Here is a 21,173-nt window from a genome sequence, read left to right as displayed (position 1 = left end):
TTGCCGCTATTGCCGCCGCCACCAATGTGGCATGGAAATGACGATTGCGGTCAGTCGAGAGTGGCAGCAACAACAGCAGTCCAACGATATCATTTGCATATTCAAATGAACACAGCTGTAAGGGGAATTTATGGCCGATGTTGAGGGCCCTGTTGGAATTTTTTTTTTGGTTACTTGGAGTCTAGATTATTTCAGAAGTTTCTTCTTAGTTGTTCCAGTAGTCATAGTCTGTAACAGAATGCATTCACTTATATGTATTCTAGATGTTCTTAGGAGGTTATCCTTCGCAAGTTATGTTCAGTAGACATGTTTACCACGTCCAGCAAATTCCGATTGGGTTCCCATGCACATGACACCTCATTCGAGCCACACAGTTGCAGCGTGAACTAAATACCTGCGTTTGTGCTACATGCAAGGTATATGCTAATATCTAACAACAATAACAGCAACACCTGCAACACGCATTGCGGCAACACATTCCACATTCTCTTCAACTCCCTCCTCACCTCACCTCAATTGTCCACTGCATACTTTATGCACCCTTATACTACTTGTTTCATTATCGTGCGAGCTTCTGGAAAATAGAAATGTGAAATACAATTCAAATCATTGCGGTTAATGCCAGCATTCAAGTGGCACTTGTGGCCAACAGCAAAATTGCTTGTTACTTACAACTCAACTGACATGGAAGTTTTCATGCATGAATGCATTTTTATTTTTATAATATTACTGTTATTATTATTTTTCGAAATGTCATAGGTGGACTTTATACTTTTGGACTTTGAAAAGTTTTCTTTCAGAGGTAAGACAGTGAGACGTTAAAATAGCATTTTTGAACATTTATTTCTACTTTGAGGTGTTTTTGCGGTATTAACTATATATTTGAAATTCTACAAAAATGTTCTAGTAAAAATAATAATAAATGAAGTGACATTTTGTAAATGCACCTCGCACTCTCTGCTTTGATAGCTCGTATTCTCTGTTGGTCACCTTTTTGTACTTGCAACACCACAGTTCCTGCGGTTAAGTACAACCGGTGTGACAAGTGCAACTAATGAAAGTGCGTGTATTTCTTTGTTGGAACTTTTCGTAGTACTGCCTTGTGGTTAAAGAATTTTTAATTAAACGAAAAATATACTATTTATTTTAATGTGAAGAGTATAGTATAAACAAAATTGTGGTTTGGGAAATGTGTAAGAATGCAAATTTTTTTGTTTTATAATTTGCATTTTATTTATTTTTATTTTATTTTTTTAACTTGACTTAATTTGACTTGTCTTGTCTTGACTTGACTTGACTTGACTTGACTTGACTTGACTTGACTTGACTTGACTTGACTTGACTTGACTTGACTTGACCTGACCTGACTTGACTTGACTTGACTTGACTTAAGTGTATTTTAATCCTATAATTTAAAATAATTTTGTTAGGTTAAACTATACTTAGCCAATCATTTACGTATAAAGACGGTTTGAACCTCTTTAAATTAGTATAACTCTTCACATAAGATCATCATCATCATTTGGCTCTAGAGCTCTCTGTGAGCTTTGGCCTGTTGAACAATACGCCTCCAAGCTACTCTGTCTTTTGCGGCCCCTCTCCAGTTTTCTAATCGGAGCTTCTTCAGATCCTCGTTTATTTCGTCCTTCCATTTTGTTCTTGACCTTCCTCTTGCTCTATCAATGTATGCTTTCGCGTTCAATACCTTCTTTTGGGTTCTTGAATAATCATCACATAAGATAAAATGTGAAATTTATGCTGACGTGAGTTTGGAAAGTAGCTCGCCTCAGGTATCGTCCTAGGTCACCTTTCAGCTTCTTATATTTCACATTATACAACAAAGTTTTGATTATTTTCCAGCTGACTTGATTTCGTGCACTCTAATGAGCCAAAGCAATTGCATAACATTTTTTATAAATACACAAAGCTGTAATGCACCTAATCAAAGTGACATTCGACTGTCAATTGACATTCATATTCACCACAATTGCGGCTTGCCTGTCAAAGTGATACATACCACACCTGAGTTTGAGCACCCATCTTATCGTCAATAGTGCGTATTATAAGTGTATGCACGCCTAAGTGGGCCGAAGTGATGCGTACGGATCCTTTGACGTGAAAGCTGGGAATTAGTGAAACAATTCCATCCAATGCATTCGTGGCGCGGCAAATGAATGCAACGCAAACGGTTGTGTTGAAGAGGTGAGAGACCAATGCTACGTACGTACTCGTATTTACACATGTCTGTGAGAGTAGAGGGTTTGAATAATGTTAGATGAGAGCTCATCAGATCTATGGCTGTTATGTGTTGATAATATAGGTGTGATGCTACTTTGGTATTACACCGAACTGTTGCATAGTTTGTTGTTGTAGCCATCACAACTGTCACCTGAAGTGACCACATATTTGCCGCAGAACAGTTGAATGCAATCGCTTTGTTGTAGTGTCGTGTCATTATTGTTGTGTAGTGTTCTCACTTCAATTGGAAACCAATTTCTACTCGTTGGTGTCATTTCATTAGTTGTAAATATGTAATATAGTTCTACATTTGACTAGGTGTTCAATTCCAGAGATACTTCAATCATTCAGGGTTATCCTTTATTTTGGAAACTCAGTCACTCACTGAGACTAAACAATCCATCAAACTACGAAACAAATTCAACAACATACATATGTATGTCACAGAAGTTATTCGCCTAATGTTTAATTGGAATAAAGGCGCATATTGTAATGGGGTTGTCAGCTCTTAAAGAAATTAGTAAATATGGTAATACAAGCTAGGAGACAAAATTGAGGTTTGAAGTATACTTTGAGGGAAATATTAGGTTGGCAAATATCTCTCTTCCGCTTTTTTGTCTTCTGAATTTCGCGACTATGTATAAAGCGCTACAGAGCTCGTATCTGGCAATACTATACATCTTTGAAAGGTCTTGACATAACATACAAAACGACGCTATGCATGATCAGCTTGAATATTGCGTTCCACAGTTACAGACATATAAACATGGGGTTCACTAACGCGCACCTTCTAGACCGAATCAACGACTGCTATATGCTTCTGTAACGGAACGAACTCGACACATTTTTGAAGCGGATGGTGACAAGCGACGAAAAATGGATCACATACGGCAATATCAGACGAATGGGTGAATCGTCCCAAACAGTGGACAAGCCAGGATTGACGGAGAAGAAGGTTTTGATGTGTGTTTGGTGGGATTGGAAAGGAATCATTCACTATCAGCTGTTCCCATATGGCCAGACGCTTAATTCTACCATCTACTGCGAACAGTTGGACATCTTGAAGCAGGCTACCGATCAGAAGCGTCCAGAATTGACCAACAGGAAAGGTGTAGTTTTTCACACTTCGTTGATGACTCGACAGAAGCTGCGGCAGCTCGGATGGGAGGTTTTATCGCATCCACTATATAGCCCGGACATAGCCCCAAGTGATTACCACCTGTTCCTGTCCATGGCGAACGCCCTTGGTGGTATAAAGTTGAACTCAAAAGTGGCTTGTGAAAGATGGCTTCCCGAATTCTTCGCAAATAAGAAAGGGGCTGCTACGAGGGAGTATTATGAAGTTGCGTCTAGATGGAAACAGATTATCGAACGAAACGTCGCATATTTGAACTAAATCCGATCACTGTAACACTTTTTATAAAGCATTGAAAAAACGGAAGGGAGATAATAGTCATAAAATGTTAAATTTTGAGATATTTTTGTATAGGGTTGCCAATTTTCAAAAAAAAAATATTGCAAAACTTAGTTGATATGGGAGGTCTTTCGAATAATATTAAAGTTTATATACTCTTTCTTATAAAAACACTATATTTCTGATGGTATAATTTAGAATGCCAGAACTACTAGTCGAAAACAGTTATTAAGCAATTTGGCGTGGTTAAATATTATAAAATAAGTTAAAAAATTACAATTACAATTAATTCGAAAATACCAAAAGCTAATATTTAAGTCAATACCACTCGAATTCAGTTTTGCTTGCCAACTGATGATTCCACTTGAAATAACTTCAAAGCAACCGGAAATAAACAAAAAAACAACAAATTAATAAAATCAACCTAATTTAGCTAATTTCACAAAGAACCCTAGAAACTGGAACACCGCTTTAATATCCTAAAAAGCAAAAACAAAAAAACGGATAGTATTTTCACATTTTCTATACACCACTTTAGCGGATGTAATGCAAAGTACAATTTTCAATTATGCCAACCCAGTTTGCGAGGCAAAAACGATTTAAAAGCGTGCGCTCTTTTCGCCCATCATTCAACGCCCTGTTGGCCAACAACTATGCGCGCTCATTCAACTTTAATTCACTTTCACATAATTGCGTGCACAAGCACAAAAAACCCTATTTTCAACACGCACACACACACAGATATACATATATGTATATATACATGTGTAGCGCTGTGTGTGTGTGGGGTGCAAAATAAGAGTGACCCAAATAACTACTTTGCACTTACTAGTCGCCTCTATTCGCACAACATTGTGTACGTCCCACAACTTTACTAGTTAAACGCGTGGCCACCTCCTTTTCTATCCCTTTCCGCCCCGAATGATGGGATTTTTTTTTTTCGTTTTTCATTTTTTTGTTTTTTGGAAAAGCGAGAAAATCGGCGCATAGTTTTGTGCACTCAAATATTCCTACAGTTAATTAATTTCGAATGGCGTTGGCAAAATGCAGAGACAACAACAAAACCAAACACACTCACACACCAGTTAAGGCTGCAACAAATTAACTTGCAAGCGTAAGCCCGGCTGTTGGCTTAATACTACAAAGCAATGTGAGCAATAAAAAGTATTAAAAAATGAGAGGAAGTGAAAAACGCGCCGAAAATATTTGTTTGCTCTGCATTTTCAACAAAATTAAGCAAATTGCAACAATAAACGCAGAAATCACGCAAAGCAACACTTAACTTGAAACTATATTTGTGCGCCGAAAGTTGCTGGAAATGCCGCGTCGACGCTTTGACAGTTTTTCCCCTTTTTTACTCTTTTGCATTATCCCCAAACAAAAGCAACGAAAACAACAGGAGCGCCACTTATGTAGCAACAAAAAGCATATTTAACTATTACATTGTCTGTGTCAGTTGCGCTGACGGTGGCGGTGGGAAAAAGCGCAAACAATTCACGCATGAAATTAAAACTTTCACCAAAGTGTTTTCGCCTGTCAACAGTGTGAAAGCTATATTATGTTAGTAGAGACAAAAACGGGCGCATTCCGACACGCGTACGCGGCGTTGAACAAAATTCTCTAGTCATAACTATGACTACACATTGCAGGGGCGCGAAAAGCAGGCCAACACTGCAGTCGCAGTAGAGATTACAACAAAAGCGTTTCCCGCTGCGCCGATGGCGCCGATTTTGTTGCCTCGCCGCATATCCGTTACAAAGCAAAGCCGAGCAAAACACTCAGCTCGCACGCCGAGTTGTCGAATTTTTCGGCAGCATCTCTCTAAGACTGACATTTTTGTTTAGTCACCAGCTGCATTATGCTTTTTGGTATTTATTGAAAGCAAAAAAATTTATTTAATTTTAATAATAAGCAGTGTAAACGCCTCCCAACTGCCTACTTCCGCTTCTTGCACGCTCGCCCACTCTCGCTCTCTCTGCTCCATAAATTGACTGCTTTTGTTTACTTAGTTTTCTAGTTGCTTTTTGTTGTTATTATTTGTTACTTCATAATGGCAGTTTCACTTTATTGTTGTTGTTGTTTCACACTTTGTAGTAGTTTTTGTGTCTTGTTTGTTGTGTGCTCGGCAATTAAGTAATTACGTAAGTTTTCCCAACCCTCAACAATGTAAGCCATTCGAGTGGAAATTGGTGGAGCGAAACTCGATGGTGGAAATATATTTTTGTTAGATAGTGTCTTAGGGAAACTTTAAAGCTTGAAGATAGCTTGTAATGGATACAGTTTATCATGTAATGCAGTCTATGCAGCTTATTTATATTATCAAGGTGAATCCATAAGACGAACTCTGAAATATTTATTTTTCATGAAGATTGAAGAGTTACTCTTGGCGAGGTCAAGAGTTTAAGAAAGATTAAATTTATTGCTTTAAAGAAACCATTGCTTCTTTCAATTAACTAGCTATTGAAGACTTTTAGCAAGCTTTGTGATTTAATTTCCGAATACTATCCAAATTTTGAGTGCCACGAAATTTCGGAAAGATGATAAAATTTAGTCTCAAGTCTTTCCATTTAAAAACACTATATCATAAGTCCGTTTTTGGTTGTGGAAAGCTTTCAAAGTTCTCATTACGGCTATAAAAGCTCCCATTATGTCTATAAAAGCTCTGGTGCGTTATATTTGTAATGTATATTATGCTATATTACATTTTGAAGATTCCAAATTGACCACTGATGACTACTGAGAGATGAGCAAACAAAATATTTAGGATCTATATTTAATCGCCAATTATTCTTAAACTTGATGGAGACATCGCTTTAACTATTATTTTTGTCAGCGAATTTCTTTTCGAGGCCTTAGTCGACTCTGGTTAGAATATTATAGAAAATCAAACCTTGTATAAGAGATAATATATCATTGACAAGCATCTCTGCAGAGACCCGTTTTTACTAAAATCTGCATCTTTCCTAAAAAGGCGATGAGGACGCCGATGTCCTCCATATATATAAATATTTCCAATTAACATGTATTAACTCGATATTTATCGACCTTTTTGCGATACATTTTTTCTTAATATTTTCGCATGGGCTTTTAGTAAATTTTCTAATATCTAAAGATTCAGACTCTCATTGACAACAATTTCAATGTTTAGTGTTTGATATAATGCGCTAATCACTAAAATTTCAACGAAATGTCAAAGAGTGTTACCTTAAAATTACATCTCATGTTTGTACTTACAGTTCGATTTCCCAGATTCTTTACTCGACAGGTTAGTTTCACCGTCTTGCCGACCAACCCTGTAATATTTGTCGCTACAGTTGTATCGAATGTGGGACCGCCAGTGCCGGGGGTTGGCATATCTTGCAGGAAATCGGTGAAAAAGCGTTTTGAGGCGCCCTCAAGGGAACCTGAAAAACATATTGCAAAATGTTAATTAATAGTTTAACTAAAAGATTAATTTCAATATATAGAAAATTAAAAAAAAATATTATGATCTTTGATTTTACATTAACTTACTTTCCAGAAAATTGTGGTTAGCAGAAAGTCTATATATTTCTATAGTTCTCAATAACCGTAGATCTAGAGAGATAAACAAGGACTTCGATATTATTTGCATTTAAAATAATCTTTGCAATTTTAGCGGATATAATATGGTTAAATACTTTATATTCACAAAATAGATTAAGTTAATTCATTTAAGTATATAATCTAAGAAGTATGTATATAGTTTGTTTTATGAATTCATTTTAAAAGCCAGAACCAGAGCCTTGAGACATGAAATACAACGAAGTAATGTAATCACAAAGCGTTGCTAGACGGAAGTTATTTAACCTTCAAGCGGGCGCGCCATCTTTTTAACAAAAGCGATCGCGCGTAGTCTTTTCGACGCCTCAATTGAAATGCGAGATTTAAAGTGGATTAAGTTGTGGAATTCATTTTTTTTTTTATTAGTTTTAGTTATTATGTAATCATAAAATAATATTTTACAGGAAAAGAATTTTTTTTGTCATTTTACCTCACTATTGGGTTCATCATCTAATTTCAAAAAACCTCTTATATTTCTTTTCAAACTTCTTGGTAAGCTTTTATCAGCTCTTCTTTTCATATGTTCTTTCGTAGAAATGTACGTCTTTTTTCGATAACTACATCATTTTCTCTCATTGAGTTTACTCCAGCAATATTTAGCAAGTGAAAAAAGAGTGTCAATGGCCACCTATTGCACTTCCTTGATACGGAATACAGTTTTACCTTTTTATCTACTTCATCAACTCCACCTTTTGTTTTGTTGTAAAAAGTTATAATAGCTGGTTTTCGTTTCTCGTTAGTGCTGGTGTCAATTTCAGCTGTGCGATGAAGTGATGAAATCAGAACAACAGATCGGTTCTTTTTAGGTACATACGATACCAGGGTAGAAATATTTGAAAACCCAAATTGACTAGAATACTCTGGCTTTCCCTTCGCAATGAAACACGCGGGAATTTCTTTTTTATTTTTACACAAAGTGCCAACAACAGACATTTTATCATTTGTGGCTAAATCTTTTACCAAAGGAATGCTGGTGAACCAGTTACCAATGGTCAAATTTCGTCCGGTTCCAGAAATTGGTGAAATTAACCTTTTTACAACATCACTTCCTGAATTACTGATTTGAAACGGCCCTTCTGGTCGTCTCCCAGCATAAAGCTCAATATTCAACGTGTAAAAATTTTTTGAATCCACTAGTGCATAAATCTTTAGCCCATATTTGTCAGGTTTTGATTTGTTGTATTGTCTAAAAGGACATTTTCCGCGGAATCCGCACATCATTTCATCTATTACAACATTCATACCAACAGAATAAGGAGAAAGTCGCGCGTAAACTAAAAGACGTCAGGCGCGCGTAGTCTTTTCGACGACGAGAGGCAACTGAAGTAAATGCTCGCTATAAACAGTCGACAAGCGTTAAAAAGAGACGGAAATAGTGCATTCGATTGGAAATGAACTAACCTCAAGCTACTAGAGCTACCAAATATCTGGGATTATATACACAAAAATTATAATACTTTATTCACCATGGTTACAATTCTGAGCTTTATTCTCGGGAATTGCTGTAGAACTCTCAATCCTTTACTCGGGTTCGCCTATTGTGGTCTCAACAAGAAGGATTTTTATCAGCCTATTTTCTATGCCTACAAAAGTTTAATGGGACCCCCATTCTCGATTTCAAATTTTGACGATTTTCAGTGGGCTGCTAAATGAACATAAATTATTTTGTAGGGTTGTAACTTTGCATACATTTATTTGAAGACTTAAAAAAGAAGAAAAAAATTTTACATATTTTTTTTGTTATTGTTGTTGTTGTTTTTTGTGATCAGACAAAAGCCCTTCTTTTCAGTGGCAGTTTCCGCTCACTGGAACACCTGAAACCAAAAACTCTAAAGCGATTAGAAGAGTACATGTTTGGCTTGGCCTTTTTTTTTGAGCCACAAATCAAGTTGAAAAGTAAATAAGATCTTCACCGATTTGATTTTTCCTAGTTCATATCATAGCTATATATGTATAGAATAACGTATAAAAATTTGGAACCGATTGGATTAATAGGTTTTGAGTAACCTCATGCGCCAGTCATAAAAGCAGTGTTTCGAGAAAAACGCATTTAAAATTTTGAGGCGCTCTCGCCGTCGCTTCCACCATAAATCGGCTATATCTTGAAATTTTAAAGGAACATTCTTGAATAGTTATAAGTTCGAATTAAATTAAAAAATATCATTTTTTTTTGAAACCTTAAAGCAATTCGACCACGATTGCAATATATAGAAGTTGGAATTTGCTGCTATATTCGCTAGATTGTTTTATGGGCTTTTGGTTGATGGTACTTTCTATCCGACAACAACACCATCTGAGTGTGAATATCTTCTAATTTAAACTTCTTGTCAGCAAACTAAATTTGATCTGAATCTCGTTTTTGATTACGCTCTCCACGTATTGGAAAAAGAATTAAGACTAATTGTCGAAGGTGTTTCAAGTACTCAAGAAAAGGCTTGTGTTATAGTTTAGTTAACCTGTGAATACGGCTTTTTCAGTTGCCCACTCTAGACACAAAATCAAAGTGGAATAAAATTTCAAACCGCAAATCAGAAATATATGCCTCTCGCAAATGAGAAAATTCTTATCATCGAAAAATTGAGGCTATCTTTAACTTAAAAAACCACATATATTTTAATATAATTATTGTTATTATTCTTTTTGGTTTAATTATCTATATATTTATATATAATTAGCCATACTGTTTTCTCTAACAAAAGGGTGCTGCTTACTGTTAATACAGCAGTTTTTTCAAAAACCCTTTTTTCTCATTTGATGAGAATAATAATTTTTATGCCACCACCAACGCCCATAACTTTCGAATCCAAATCGTCCATTCGTGAGCGGCAAATGCCCGAATGACTTAGCATTTTACATAATTTTACGACCACAGGGGGCAACGCATTAAAGAGATTATGCTTGTATAGTCGTAAGCGCACATTTGTTTAAACAAAGGGCTGCTTGTTGGTGTTTGTAAGCGATCACTGGTGTGTGTATGTGTGTGCGTGCGTGCGTGTTGGCACGTTATTTGCAAACTTTAGCAATTATGAATTATAAAGTGCTAATGTCAGTTATTGTATAATGACTAAGTGTTGTCAACACGAGAGCGGTGTCAACACAAAGGACACAACAAAAACAGCAACAACAACAACAAATAATAATATGATATTTGCACATATAGAGGTGTTGATGTGTGTGTGTGTGTGTGCGTCGTATTTAAGGACAATGGCGGCACGCAAATGACACAAGTGTGTTCGGACAACAACGTTTCACTAATAAAAACTAATGACAACAGCAAATGGGACAAAACGATGTGCCGACAAAGGGCTAAACCGAGGCTAGAGGCTTAGTTAGATATTACATTTAATACACACACATATACATACATACATATAATATAGTTGGCCAGTATGCCAAGCACGTTGCATGCTACAAGTTGCAGAGAGAGTGCAAAAAGCGAGAGAATATGGGTTCGCCGGCGCAAACAAACACAGCGCAACTAAACGACCAACAGGCAGCAATGGCAAATACATAAAATACAATGGCATTAACAATAGCAACAACAAAGTGCTTTGTAAGCAAGCGTTAAATGGACTTGTGGCATGCCACAATTACATAAATGCAACATTGTGGATTGTGATTACAAGTGAATGAGTCGAGCAAAAAAGTGATTTAAAAGCTTTCACTTGTATTAGTATACGTGTGTGTCCGTATGTGTGTGAGTTTGTAATTATCCTCCGAGCGTGATAAGTTGTAAATAACAAATATATAAAATGAATTAAATTTCACACAGCGCTGCAAGCGAAAACAAAGTAAAGTGATATGTTATAAAATAAATGCTTGATAATAGTTTTGTTTTTGTTTCTGCTATTTGCTGTCAAGCGGAAGCTGAGCAGTTGCTTGTAAATATGCTCAGTGATAATTAATGTTGTGTAAATAATATTGAGGGATAGTGTCATGCGAGGGCTTGTTTGTTTAGTAGTTTGTTTAAATTTTACACTACTGTGCAGTTTTCAAATGTAGCCATTTAGCGTAGTCAGGTGTTTCAGCTTGTCAGTTTTTGTCTTCCACGACTACCTTTTTAGTCGAATACATACAAACAGTGATACTGTCTCTGTCCTTGTTTTCTTTTAATGATCCCAGATCTCTTTAATTCTTGATTTCTGTAAGCTATTTTCAACAGATTTCCAAAATATTTTTTTTTTTACTTTCCTTGGCATACTTCCTTAAATCTTTCGTTTGATACTGATGTTGAGCAGATCGTAAGAGCTGTCATGCAATACATTACTATAACTGACTAAATTAGGTCAATATTATATTAAGCCGTGTTCGATTCGACACTTTTCTACTCGCTATGTTCGAGTTCTTCTCTACTGATAAAAATTTGTATTTGAAAACAATAGAAAAATTCTGAGTTGAATGCAATACAAAAGAGTATATGAATACGTCAAATTATGGATAATTATGCGAATCTCTATATGTTATACGATCTGTTTGTTCGATTCGCCATTCCTCAAGACGTGAGGAAATAGAACACAGCTCATACAAAGGCAAAAGTAAGTTTCTTGATAGACTTGAATAGATTGTCAATGATTTTTGAGCTTCATTGTCTAAAAGATTATTCGAAAAAGTTGTACATCAAGTATAACATATGACACTATGATTATTTTCTCATAAAAAATCTAACAGCCTCAATAATGCTTTTAAATATTTGTATTATTAAATACATTTAATATTATATATTAAATATGTAATTTTAAACTTTTGTTCTGTTAGGGTACTTTATTTTTGCTGATTTGAAGAAATTTCAATGGTGAGATTTGTCATAATGAGATTAGTTCATACTATAGAAAATTTTTGAAAGCTATTTCATCATTATGTTAGTCTTCATCCAAATATATGGGAGTTGTATATTGGTTGTTCTTTTTTCAGGTATTTCTGTGTTCTCATATACACCCGGGGTCGAATGATAGACTGTTATATACATATGTATGTATATTAATTGCTTGAAATATAAGGTAGAAGTTAAGTCCGATTCCTGAGATCACTTATTTTTGTATTTTTTTCCACAATTTAGTCATCTCAATTTAGGATCCATTTATATGATTGGCGCCTAAGAACTTCAGTTTCATTAAAAAAAAAAACATTTACTATTAACACCGTTCTTTGTAGCGATTTTTTACATTGGTAAATTGCATCTATAAATTATGGATTACGATGGACTAGATATAATGAAATAAGCAAGAACGATGAAGTTATCCCTTAATTCAATATTTTTGCTAAATGAGTTTGATGTTATCGTCGTTGCTCTTCAACAACTCTAAGTCTAAATAAAATCAAAGCTACTATGTAATATAAAAGAGGAAATGTGTTGCCTCGACAATGCATGACAAGCACACCAGAGATGTTCCATTGTTTCTCTGGTAACGCTGCTCTTGACATTTCCTGCATTCTTCTCTTTCTGCCAGTCCCATCTTCTATGCATGCGTCGCCACCAGACTGTGACCAGTGAGTATGCCTACCATAGCATTTCCTTCTATTGAGCGTCAGTAAGAACTTTGTGTATTTCTGATCTTCCGCTTTACACATAACTTTTGCGGTTTTGCATCCCGGTAGATCATTCCAACGCACTTTGAACTTTCTTAACAAGTTCCTATTTAGATCAACATATAGGCAGTGCATAGTTTACCTCCGTCAATCACGCTTTCACATGACAGTTTTACGCCTCTTTCGGCAAATTAGTCTACCACCTCGTTACCCTCGATGCCTCTGTGGCCTGGTACCCAGTTGAATTGGAGTCGCTTATTTCTGGCGACATCCGCCACTGCTGCCCTGCAATACTAGACGCTTTTGGCAGATACGCAGATAGAAGATAATGCCTCGATTGCTGCCTGACTGCCTTAGAGTAACCAATTACAAACTCCTCCGCTTGAAATATACTGCAGTGGTCCGGTAGTTTGAAGGCTGCGTCCCACTTAACTCCGAGCAGTATATCCCCTCGCCTCCTTACACCAGCCATGAATTCTACCTGATATTTGCATGTGTTTTGGGTCAAATTATATATCAATTGCTTATTTCAAGTTTCTTTATACTTTTTGTCATGTTATTCCAATTTCTATACATATTTTGTTTCATATATGAATTCATGTTTCCATAATAAATATGTTATGGACATTTATATTCACTTATCATTAATATAAAATTATAAAAAATAGCTCAAATATAGAATTTATATTATTCTATATTAATTTTGCCTATCAGTATCATCGTTTTGTTTTCTCTCATATGCAAAAATATTTAACTCACGCAAATAAATAAGTATTTCTATCTGTGCAATAACAAAAATATGTACTGCGTGCTGCATTGGCGCATGCAACATATTCGCCATTATTAAAGTGAATAAGTTTTTATTAAAAGCAGATAGTGATAACAATTGCATTTATAGGGTCTAAACTGTAGGGAATAATAACGCGCATTCCGTTTACTATCTGCACTATTGTGCATTTTTCTATATATTACACGCGCTCACAATTGTTATTTACCAACACATTGACACGCACATAAATGCGCTCATTCACACATGCGATTCAACACATTGAGCTGGTTGCTGATACTGTTATCGGATTTTACAATTTCACTATTTTCCAGTTTTTATTTTTATTCACATTTGTTTTGTGCTGTTTATCGCAGCTTCCCTGCAAGGCCTATCGTTACACGCACAACATTTCATTGACTGTTATCACAGCCCTGTTATTTGGTGTGTTGGTATGTGGTTGTGGTTGTTATATTGCAGTTTTTATTAAACGCAGTCGCTTCCGTTTCGATAGTAAAAGCACTTCTGGTCCGATTTTTATGAATTTAATTTGAGGTTAATAAAATTGGCATAAAATAGCATAAAATTTCAGATACCATTATCCTTTTAGGTGGAAGTCAGTATAGCAATATCAAGTAAAGAGAAATATAATTTCCGGAAACGATGAACTACTGAATTAAATACGACCTCGTTCAACTGAAAACGTGAAAACGTGAGGAACACTAGTTGTCTTAACAAAGCTTTTAGGCTTTACTTTTCGAACACCAAATAGGATCAGAAGAGACTACTTCGTCGAAACGTCTCATTTTCTGAACCTTCTGTTAGATGATGCGGACACAACCGCGAATTGCTTATATCTAAACAGTGTCCATGTCGAGACGGCCTTCGAAAAACGAGGGAGACATTAACCTGTAACATAAGATGTAATTTTCAATATAAGAGGAAAGAACCATCCAATAAGTTGAAATGATACTTGCAGCTATATTAACCAAAGCTTTTCGTCTTTTCGATTGCGATTTAAAATGACTGGGGTTTCAGGATATGTAAACAAATATATTGATATACATATTGGTGTTATTGGAATCCTTAGTGGGCTTAAGACTAAGTAAAGACCGAATACAAGTTGAAGAACTTTTCTTTCAACTTAGCTGTATTGATCGAACTTTCACTCATGTTAAAATGTAATTCTTAGAAAACCAACCTTTTCTTAAACCTTTTGGTAATTCGGAGTCTGCTCAGGATATGTAATATGGTCCAGATATCTTATAAGCGCTAGCGCAAACCATAAATAGAAAGAGAAGTTTGTCCAAAGAGCTGGAGGGTCCAGTAGATACATATGTATATTCTTTACATGCATAAATATGAATGTAATTACTGACGAGCCAACAAAAACAGTGAGAAAGGGAGAGAAAGACTGTATGTAAATTCAGGCAATCGCACAACCATGAATTCTACTACAATGCAATAGCAAATTTGCTTGCATACTTATAAGTGCAAATTGCGAGTACAGACGTTTGCATTAAATTTTAAATTTGTTGATTTTTTAACGCACACTATGTCTTTGCAGTGCTTTACTGCTGTTTACGTAAGGTGCATATACATACATATACGTTTTGTACGCATACACATGCTTGCACAGTAGTTTCCGAGTCCTTGGCTCAAAGTTCAAAGTTTAATTAATTGCATGCAATAATAACATTTGCAACATTTACAACTGCAGCAAATGGCAGGTTAACGGTCATAAGGCAGCCTATAAACATATGGCCATATAGTACATGCATACTCTAGTGGCAATATACATATGTATGTGTTAGTCATTACGTAAGCACTGGCAAGAAAATGAAATTAACGCCGCAGGTGGCACTGTCAGCCGCAGAACTGTATTTTAATGTGTTGCAACATGCAAGTAGAGGCGAAGCCTAACTTAATGTGCATTCGAGTATATATTATATATATTCCCTTATATATTGTGGCAAGTGATTTCAATTGCTTGTGAGTGTAGTCTTTTCCTCATAGCCCTCTGCTCAGAAACGAAAACAGTCATCGTAGAGCACTTGTTTCTTCTTGGAACAGATATTATGTTCGCAGTTTTGTAGAGTATGGGACCATTTTTTAACGGTCTGTATAATTTCCACAGAGCTTTGTAGCACTCCATCAAAAACTTTTCAAATGAGAAATCTATCTTGAATCTGTTCAGGAACACTCTTGTTACGGAGCTCGCCAGCTTGTTCTTTTGATTGACATTGATTCTATTATGGCTTCTTTCTTTGTCTAGGGGAATTGATTTATCGTCGACCATAAAATCGTAACCTCCACAACTGTGGAACTCACTTAACCTATAGGCTTAGGGACTTTTTCTTCCTTGTAACACCGCTCTGAAGCACAGGGCCACAACACGTTTGCGCCATCTCATACGATTGCGTGCTATGACCTTTGCGTGTTATGATCCAGGTTCAACGTCCCCTAATTAGCTGATTACTGAGCTTATCCAAGTTTCTTTTTGATTCGTCGCAACTTCTGCTTCCTTTAAGCTTTCAGCCAAGCGAGAACCTCTTAATCCCATCGGTAGTGTATCTCAGAGTATGGCCTATCCAGCGTCATTTTCGGTGCTCTATTTGTTTCAATATGGGCTCTTTCGTTGTTAATCTTCGTAGCGTTTGGTTACTTTCAGTTTTGGACCAGACTATTCTGCAGATGATCAATACTTGAAGTGCTTGTTGATGAATGCTTGGAGTCTTTGATTGATAGGATTCGAGACAAGTATATCTGTATCTACTTGTCCGATACTTAATACTGTTTCACGTTTCTAATATCTTATGGAGATATCTGGTCGTGTCATCTAGAAGTGTAATTTTTTGTACTCTGCTAATTCTGAGGATATTTCCTGAGCTCCGAATAGTTAACTTTTTGATGATATTATTTTGAGATAATTTCTCAATTCTAGAACCTATGCACGCGAAATCCAAGAATACAATTCATCTTTATCTTTTAAAAAATATCAAAGATATTTTTTCTTTGTCTTCTAATACAAGTGAAAGTTCCAAACGCGGAAGGAAATTTCGTAGATTAGAACAGAATAGATTTTAGATAACATTCTAAGATTAAAATATACTAAATACTACATCACACCAGTGCCGACTGAAAATGCAGCAGTTCAACCACAACTGGAGATAATGCAATAAAATACCAAAGTGAACATTTGCATCGGCTTCCTTGCAACGGCACTGCATAAAGCTGTTTAATTTAATTATCAAATGCTTCAGTAACTATTTAAATAGCAGTGGCTAGGGGTTTCTCAGCAATGCTGTTGCTGCTGCAACAAGCGCTCCAATGCGACGACCTAGATTCACAGTCAAAGTTATGCGATAATGGGGCCACTTGGTGGATACACGACCAAGGCTAAGTATTATTTGTAATTTAACTGGAAATTACATATTAGTAAGGCCAAATGCCAATGAACATGCCGACACACACACATCGAAAGCAGTTCAAGTGCACACAAATGCTGGCAAGAGGCTCGTACAACAATAGCAACACTCGAGTCGCCTTAGCGCAATAGCCATAATTGAGCCAACATGCGAATGAATCGTTCGCGAATGATTCCGTTAATGGCCAATTGCAGCGCTGTCGCTACAATTGTGGATAATCCAAAGCAATACATCCATGCATCCATGCATCCACTCATATATGTACGAGTATACATATATTTCCGTGAATTCATGCATGGGCGAGTGTGTTGTGCGGCTGCTGGCAGCTAAATGGTGGCAACATTGTCTGGCACACACATAGAGGCACATAGATGAAAGTGCAGTTGCTCATTCCTTATACCGTTAAGGGCCGTTATCTGCAGCCGTGACTTTAATGGCAACTTTATCAAATCGCATTGCACATTTGGTGACTGCCAACTGCAGACGCTGCAATGGCAATTAACTCGTGTCGGCATTAAGTGCTGGCTGTTGGCTTTTGGCTGTGTGTCATGTGCGCTCTGTGGGCGCAACGGACAATGCACGGATGAAATTATGTAAGTGGAGGCATTATGGTCTACGGCGGCGTTGATAGAGATGAGTTCATTGTGTTGACTTACATTCGTTAGGGAATTTAGACTTCACTTTAAAAGATGTGGCTGAAGTGTGCATAGCAAAGTGGTGGTTCGGAAGATATTAAGCACAAGGTAGTCCAATGATAACTATAACTTCTTAACAAACCATGATCTATTGTATGAAGGAATGCACATGTCTCTGAAGGAGGCCGCACTATGAAGTAAATTTTCTGCTACATTTATGGCAGGGGCCTCTGCTTGAAAGACAGTGAAATGGTCTGGTAGCCGAGAACTAGAGTTGAGTGAGAGATATCGGCAGAAGACTCGACTTACATCTTCCCATTGAGCTTCGATCCATCCGTAAAACTTTCCATCGTTTTCCATTCTCCATTGTCTGCTCTTCTCTCACATAGTCCTCTTAAGTATGTGTATAGAGAAGAAACCGAAAAAAAATACTTAACGACCCCAAAAAATAAGCTTAACACCTTTCTGGAGATTTTTCTAAGACACATATTATTTAATTGCAAATATAAATATATTCCACAATATTACGAATCCGAAGCAAAATCAAGAGAATTTGGTAGTGAGTATTATTGCAATAGGTTCACATTCTCACGTAATAAATGTAACACTCTTGTATCGATTCAAAATGTTTTAATCCTCCTTTAAGTAATAGCATTTCCTTTCTTGTTTTTTATGTTATTATTCTCCATTCATAACTCGTATGATCTTAGTCAATCCTTTTAAACACACCCAAATCCTTCATATGCATAGTATATTTAATTCATTTCATTGTTTTCCATCGCTGCAATTTCACTTGCATCGCGTGTTTCGACCGCATAATAAGCTCTACTTGTGGGCGTTTAAAGCTTAGCTGGTGCTCAGCGCTGCTTAAGCTAGAGTCGGTTGTTAGAACAGTGGGCAGTCGGTCGTTCGGCTTATTTATTCTACTGCAGCATGGCATTAAATGCTGCCAGCAAGCACTCGGCCACTCGGCAGCTTATTTCCGTATTATTTATAAGTATGCGTCATATTCGTTTATGCTCATAACGCCATCCGAGCGCATTATTTAGTATAATTACATGTCGGCATGCAAATGGATGGGTGGCGCAAAGTACTTCGCTTTCATAGTTTTTTGCAGGTGAATTATATTGTGTGTGTGGACTAAATTGGCTTTGAACGGGTTTAGTTAAATGCAAATGGTTATTATTTACTCTTTGGTATTTGAAAAATAAATTAATGTTAATGGGAATACATTAAATGTGAATTTCTCCAGACCTCCACATACCTTTTTTTATTCCGTCGTTTGAAAACCTTGACGGTTCGGTGTTTTTTACCTAAATAATCGTTTCTTTGTGTATTCGAATTCTTTTACTTATATCGAGCTTACAATTATTTCAAGAATGATCATTGGTTTCGAGATTGACACCGAATTGTTCACTGATGTTCAGTATGAGCTTCTATGAAGGATAAGTAAAATTAAATCCGGTGTTAACGAAGAAGTTCGGAAGACCATCCAAAATATGTCATGTTTTAGATATCCAGTTATGTCAAAGACATAATAAGCTGTGCACGTTTACAGTTAAGTCTGTTAAGCTTTATGTTCCAAGTCTCAGACATTACAGAAACGATTTGATGTCGTCATATTGCTCCACTTGGTCTAGAAGGTGCGCGTTAGTGAACTCCATGTTTACACGTCTATAACTGTGGAACGCAATATTCAAACTGATCATGCATAGCGTCGTTTTGTATGTTATGTCAAGACCTTTCAAAGATGTATGGTATTGCTAGATACGAACTCTGTAGCGCTTTATACATAGCCGCGAAATTCAGAAGACAAAAAGGCGGAAGAGAGATATTTGCCAACCTAATATTTCCCTCAAAGTATACTTCAAACCTCAATTTTGTATCCTAGCTTGTATTACCATATTTACTAATTTCTCTAAGAGCTGACAACCCCATTACAATATGCAGACAGTTTTTATTTTCTTGACTGGAGTCAGCTTTGGACATGCAATTTGGTATCTCCGGTTGTATTTTGGATAGGAAAGGCTTTTCGTAAAGTTCAGTAGGAGATAGGAGGTATCCTATAATTAGTATGGGCCTTCAGATACGCATGGGAGGAAGTAGGTAATCTCAATATGAATGTTCCATATTCTTCACTTTCTAGTTATGATAGCCGATAGATTGAATGCTGAACTGAAGTACTGAAAGGACTTGCTGATTGCCTCCTACAAACTTTGGTTAGATTAATTTAACTATTTAATATCTTCAACTGGGATATTGATAGATCTATATTGATGAATATTCTGTGAGCTCCAAAGACGCATAATTCATAATTATACTATACTTACTATCTTCGAGAACTTTGGTATAATCGCTTTTAACCTTTAACTTTACAAATGTTTTTTTTGGTTCCCTTAAATAGTCTTGATATATATCTTCTCTATTTGGATATATAAATCTTATCTATTCTAACAACAAAACATATAAACTCTAACCCCACTTTACACTCTGTGCATCTCTCCTTAGCCAAATTATATTTATTTCCGGCATTCTATTTCATTCAACTATGTCGTCCATTGATGTTTGAATTTACATACATAAAGTCACCTTAGATCTTTGTAGTTTTCTATACAACCTTCAGTTGTAGTTGTAGAGAGCAGCTCATGTTTAAATAGTGGGCGTAAACGGTGATGTTGTACATTAAGTGCCATTTACTTACACACATTTTTGTTTAAATATTTATTTATATTTCAGTTAAATGGGCGGCACATGCAACGGTAAAAAATGCTATAGCGTTTTTCATACAGGAAATATGAACTGTGTGTGCTGCATATATTCATACATGTTATTTTTTTCTCATTACAATTATTCTGCTCTTCCGCACTGTTGCACAACTATGATGCCATGAATATGTGGGTATGAATTTTTTCAACCAGAATGTGGGTTGGCGCATTGTCCATGCGAATTTCGTTAACCCACATTATTCTTTTTAGCAACTTCTCTTATTTGTTTTTTTGCGTTTTATTTTATTTTATTTTATTTTATTTTATTTTTAAATTTACTCCCATAAGTTGGCATTATTTTCGCATGAACGCAAAGCGCTGGGCATGTTCGCTTTTTGTATTATGTCTCTACATGCGCTTTGTGAAGAATTTCACATTCAAATTTATACAATTTTCCCAACAAATACCGCTGGTCATTTGCACTCACTTTCACTGCCCGGCCGCGGGCGCAATGAGAATTACATACAAAATGTAAAAATTCATATTGTTTTTCGTTATGTGTAAGCCTTTTTTGGTACTCAAAAGCGAACATTTTTGTTTCTCACTACGGTTTGTTTTACTGCGCAAATTACTAGCGGCTTTAAGCGGATATAAAATAATTTATTAATATGCATGTCAAGGTATGCGCACAAATTATTGCCGCTGTGCCGCATGCTAGGCCGCAAGCGTATCCGTGGAATGTCCGGTCATTTGAGTATTTATTCGCAGTTCAGCAACGGAGCATAAAGAAAGACAGCGGAGCGGGAGAGCGAGAAAAAACATCACGAATTGCGAACTGTGACAAAGCGAAGCAGTGAAAAACAGCTCGGTTGGTCGGTA

General features: G+C 36.3%; 1 protein-coding gene and 1 long non-coding RNA gene across 8 annotated transcripts in view; one reads left to right on the top strand and one right to left on the bottom strand.

Annotated features, from left to right (window-relative positions):
- The window catches only part of Lac_4 (Lachesin), a 398,804-nt gene that overhangs the window by 63,396 nt on the left and 314,235 nt on the right, over positions 1 to 21,173 (bottom strand). For all 7 annotated transcript variants that reach the window (XM_054230633.1, XM_054230634.1, XM_054230632.1 and 4 more), the window contains one exon: positions 6,887 to 7,056. In XM_054230633.1, coding sequence (XP_054086608.1) covers positions 6,887 to 7,056 — 170 coding nt within the window. The remainder of the gene's footprint in view (positions 1 to 6,886; positions 7,057 to 21,173) is intronic.
- Positions 1 to 21,173, top strand: part of LOC105211965 (uncharacterized) — a 159,826-nt gene that overhangs the window by 81,031 nt on the left and 57,622 nt on the right. The window lies entirely within an intron of this gene.

The sequence above is a fragment of the Zeugodacus cucurbitae genome, chromosome 5 (assembly GCF_028554725.1).
Source record: "Zeugodacus cucurbitae isolate PBARC_wt_2022May chromosome 5, idZeuCucr1.2, whole genome shotgun sequence".
NCBI lineage: Eukaryota > Metazoa > Arthropoda > Insecta > Diptera > Tephritidae > Zeugodacus > Zeugodacus cucurbitae.
Note: the sequence above shows the minus strand (reverse complement) of the source record. Positions and strands in the feature narration are given on the sequence as shown.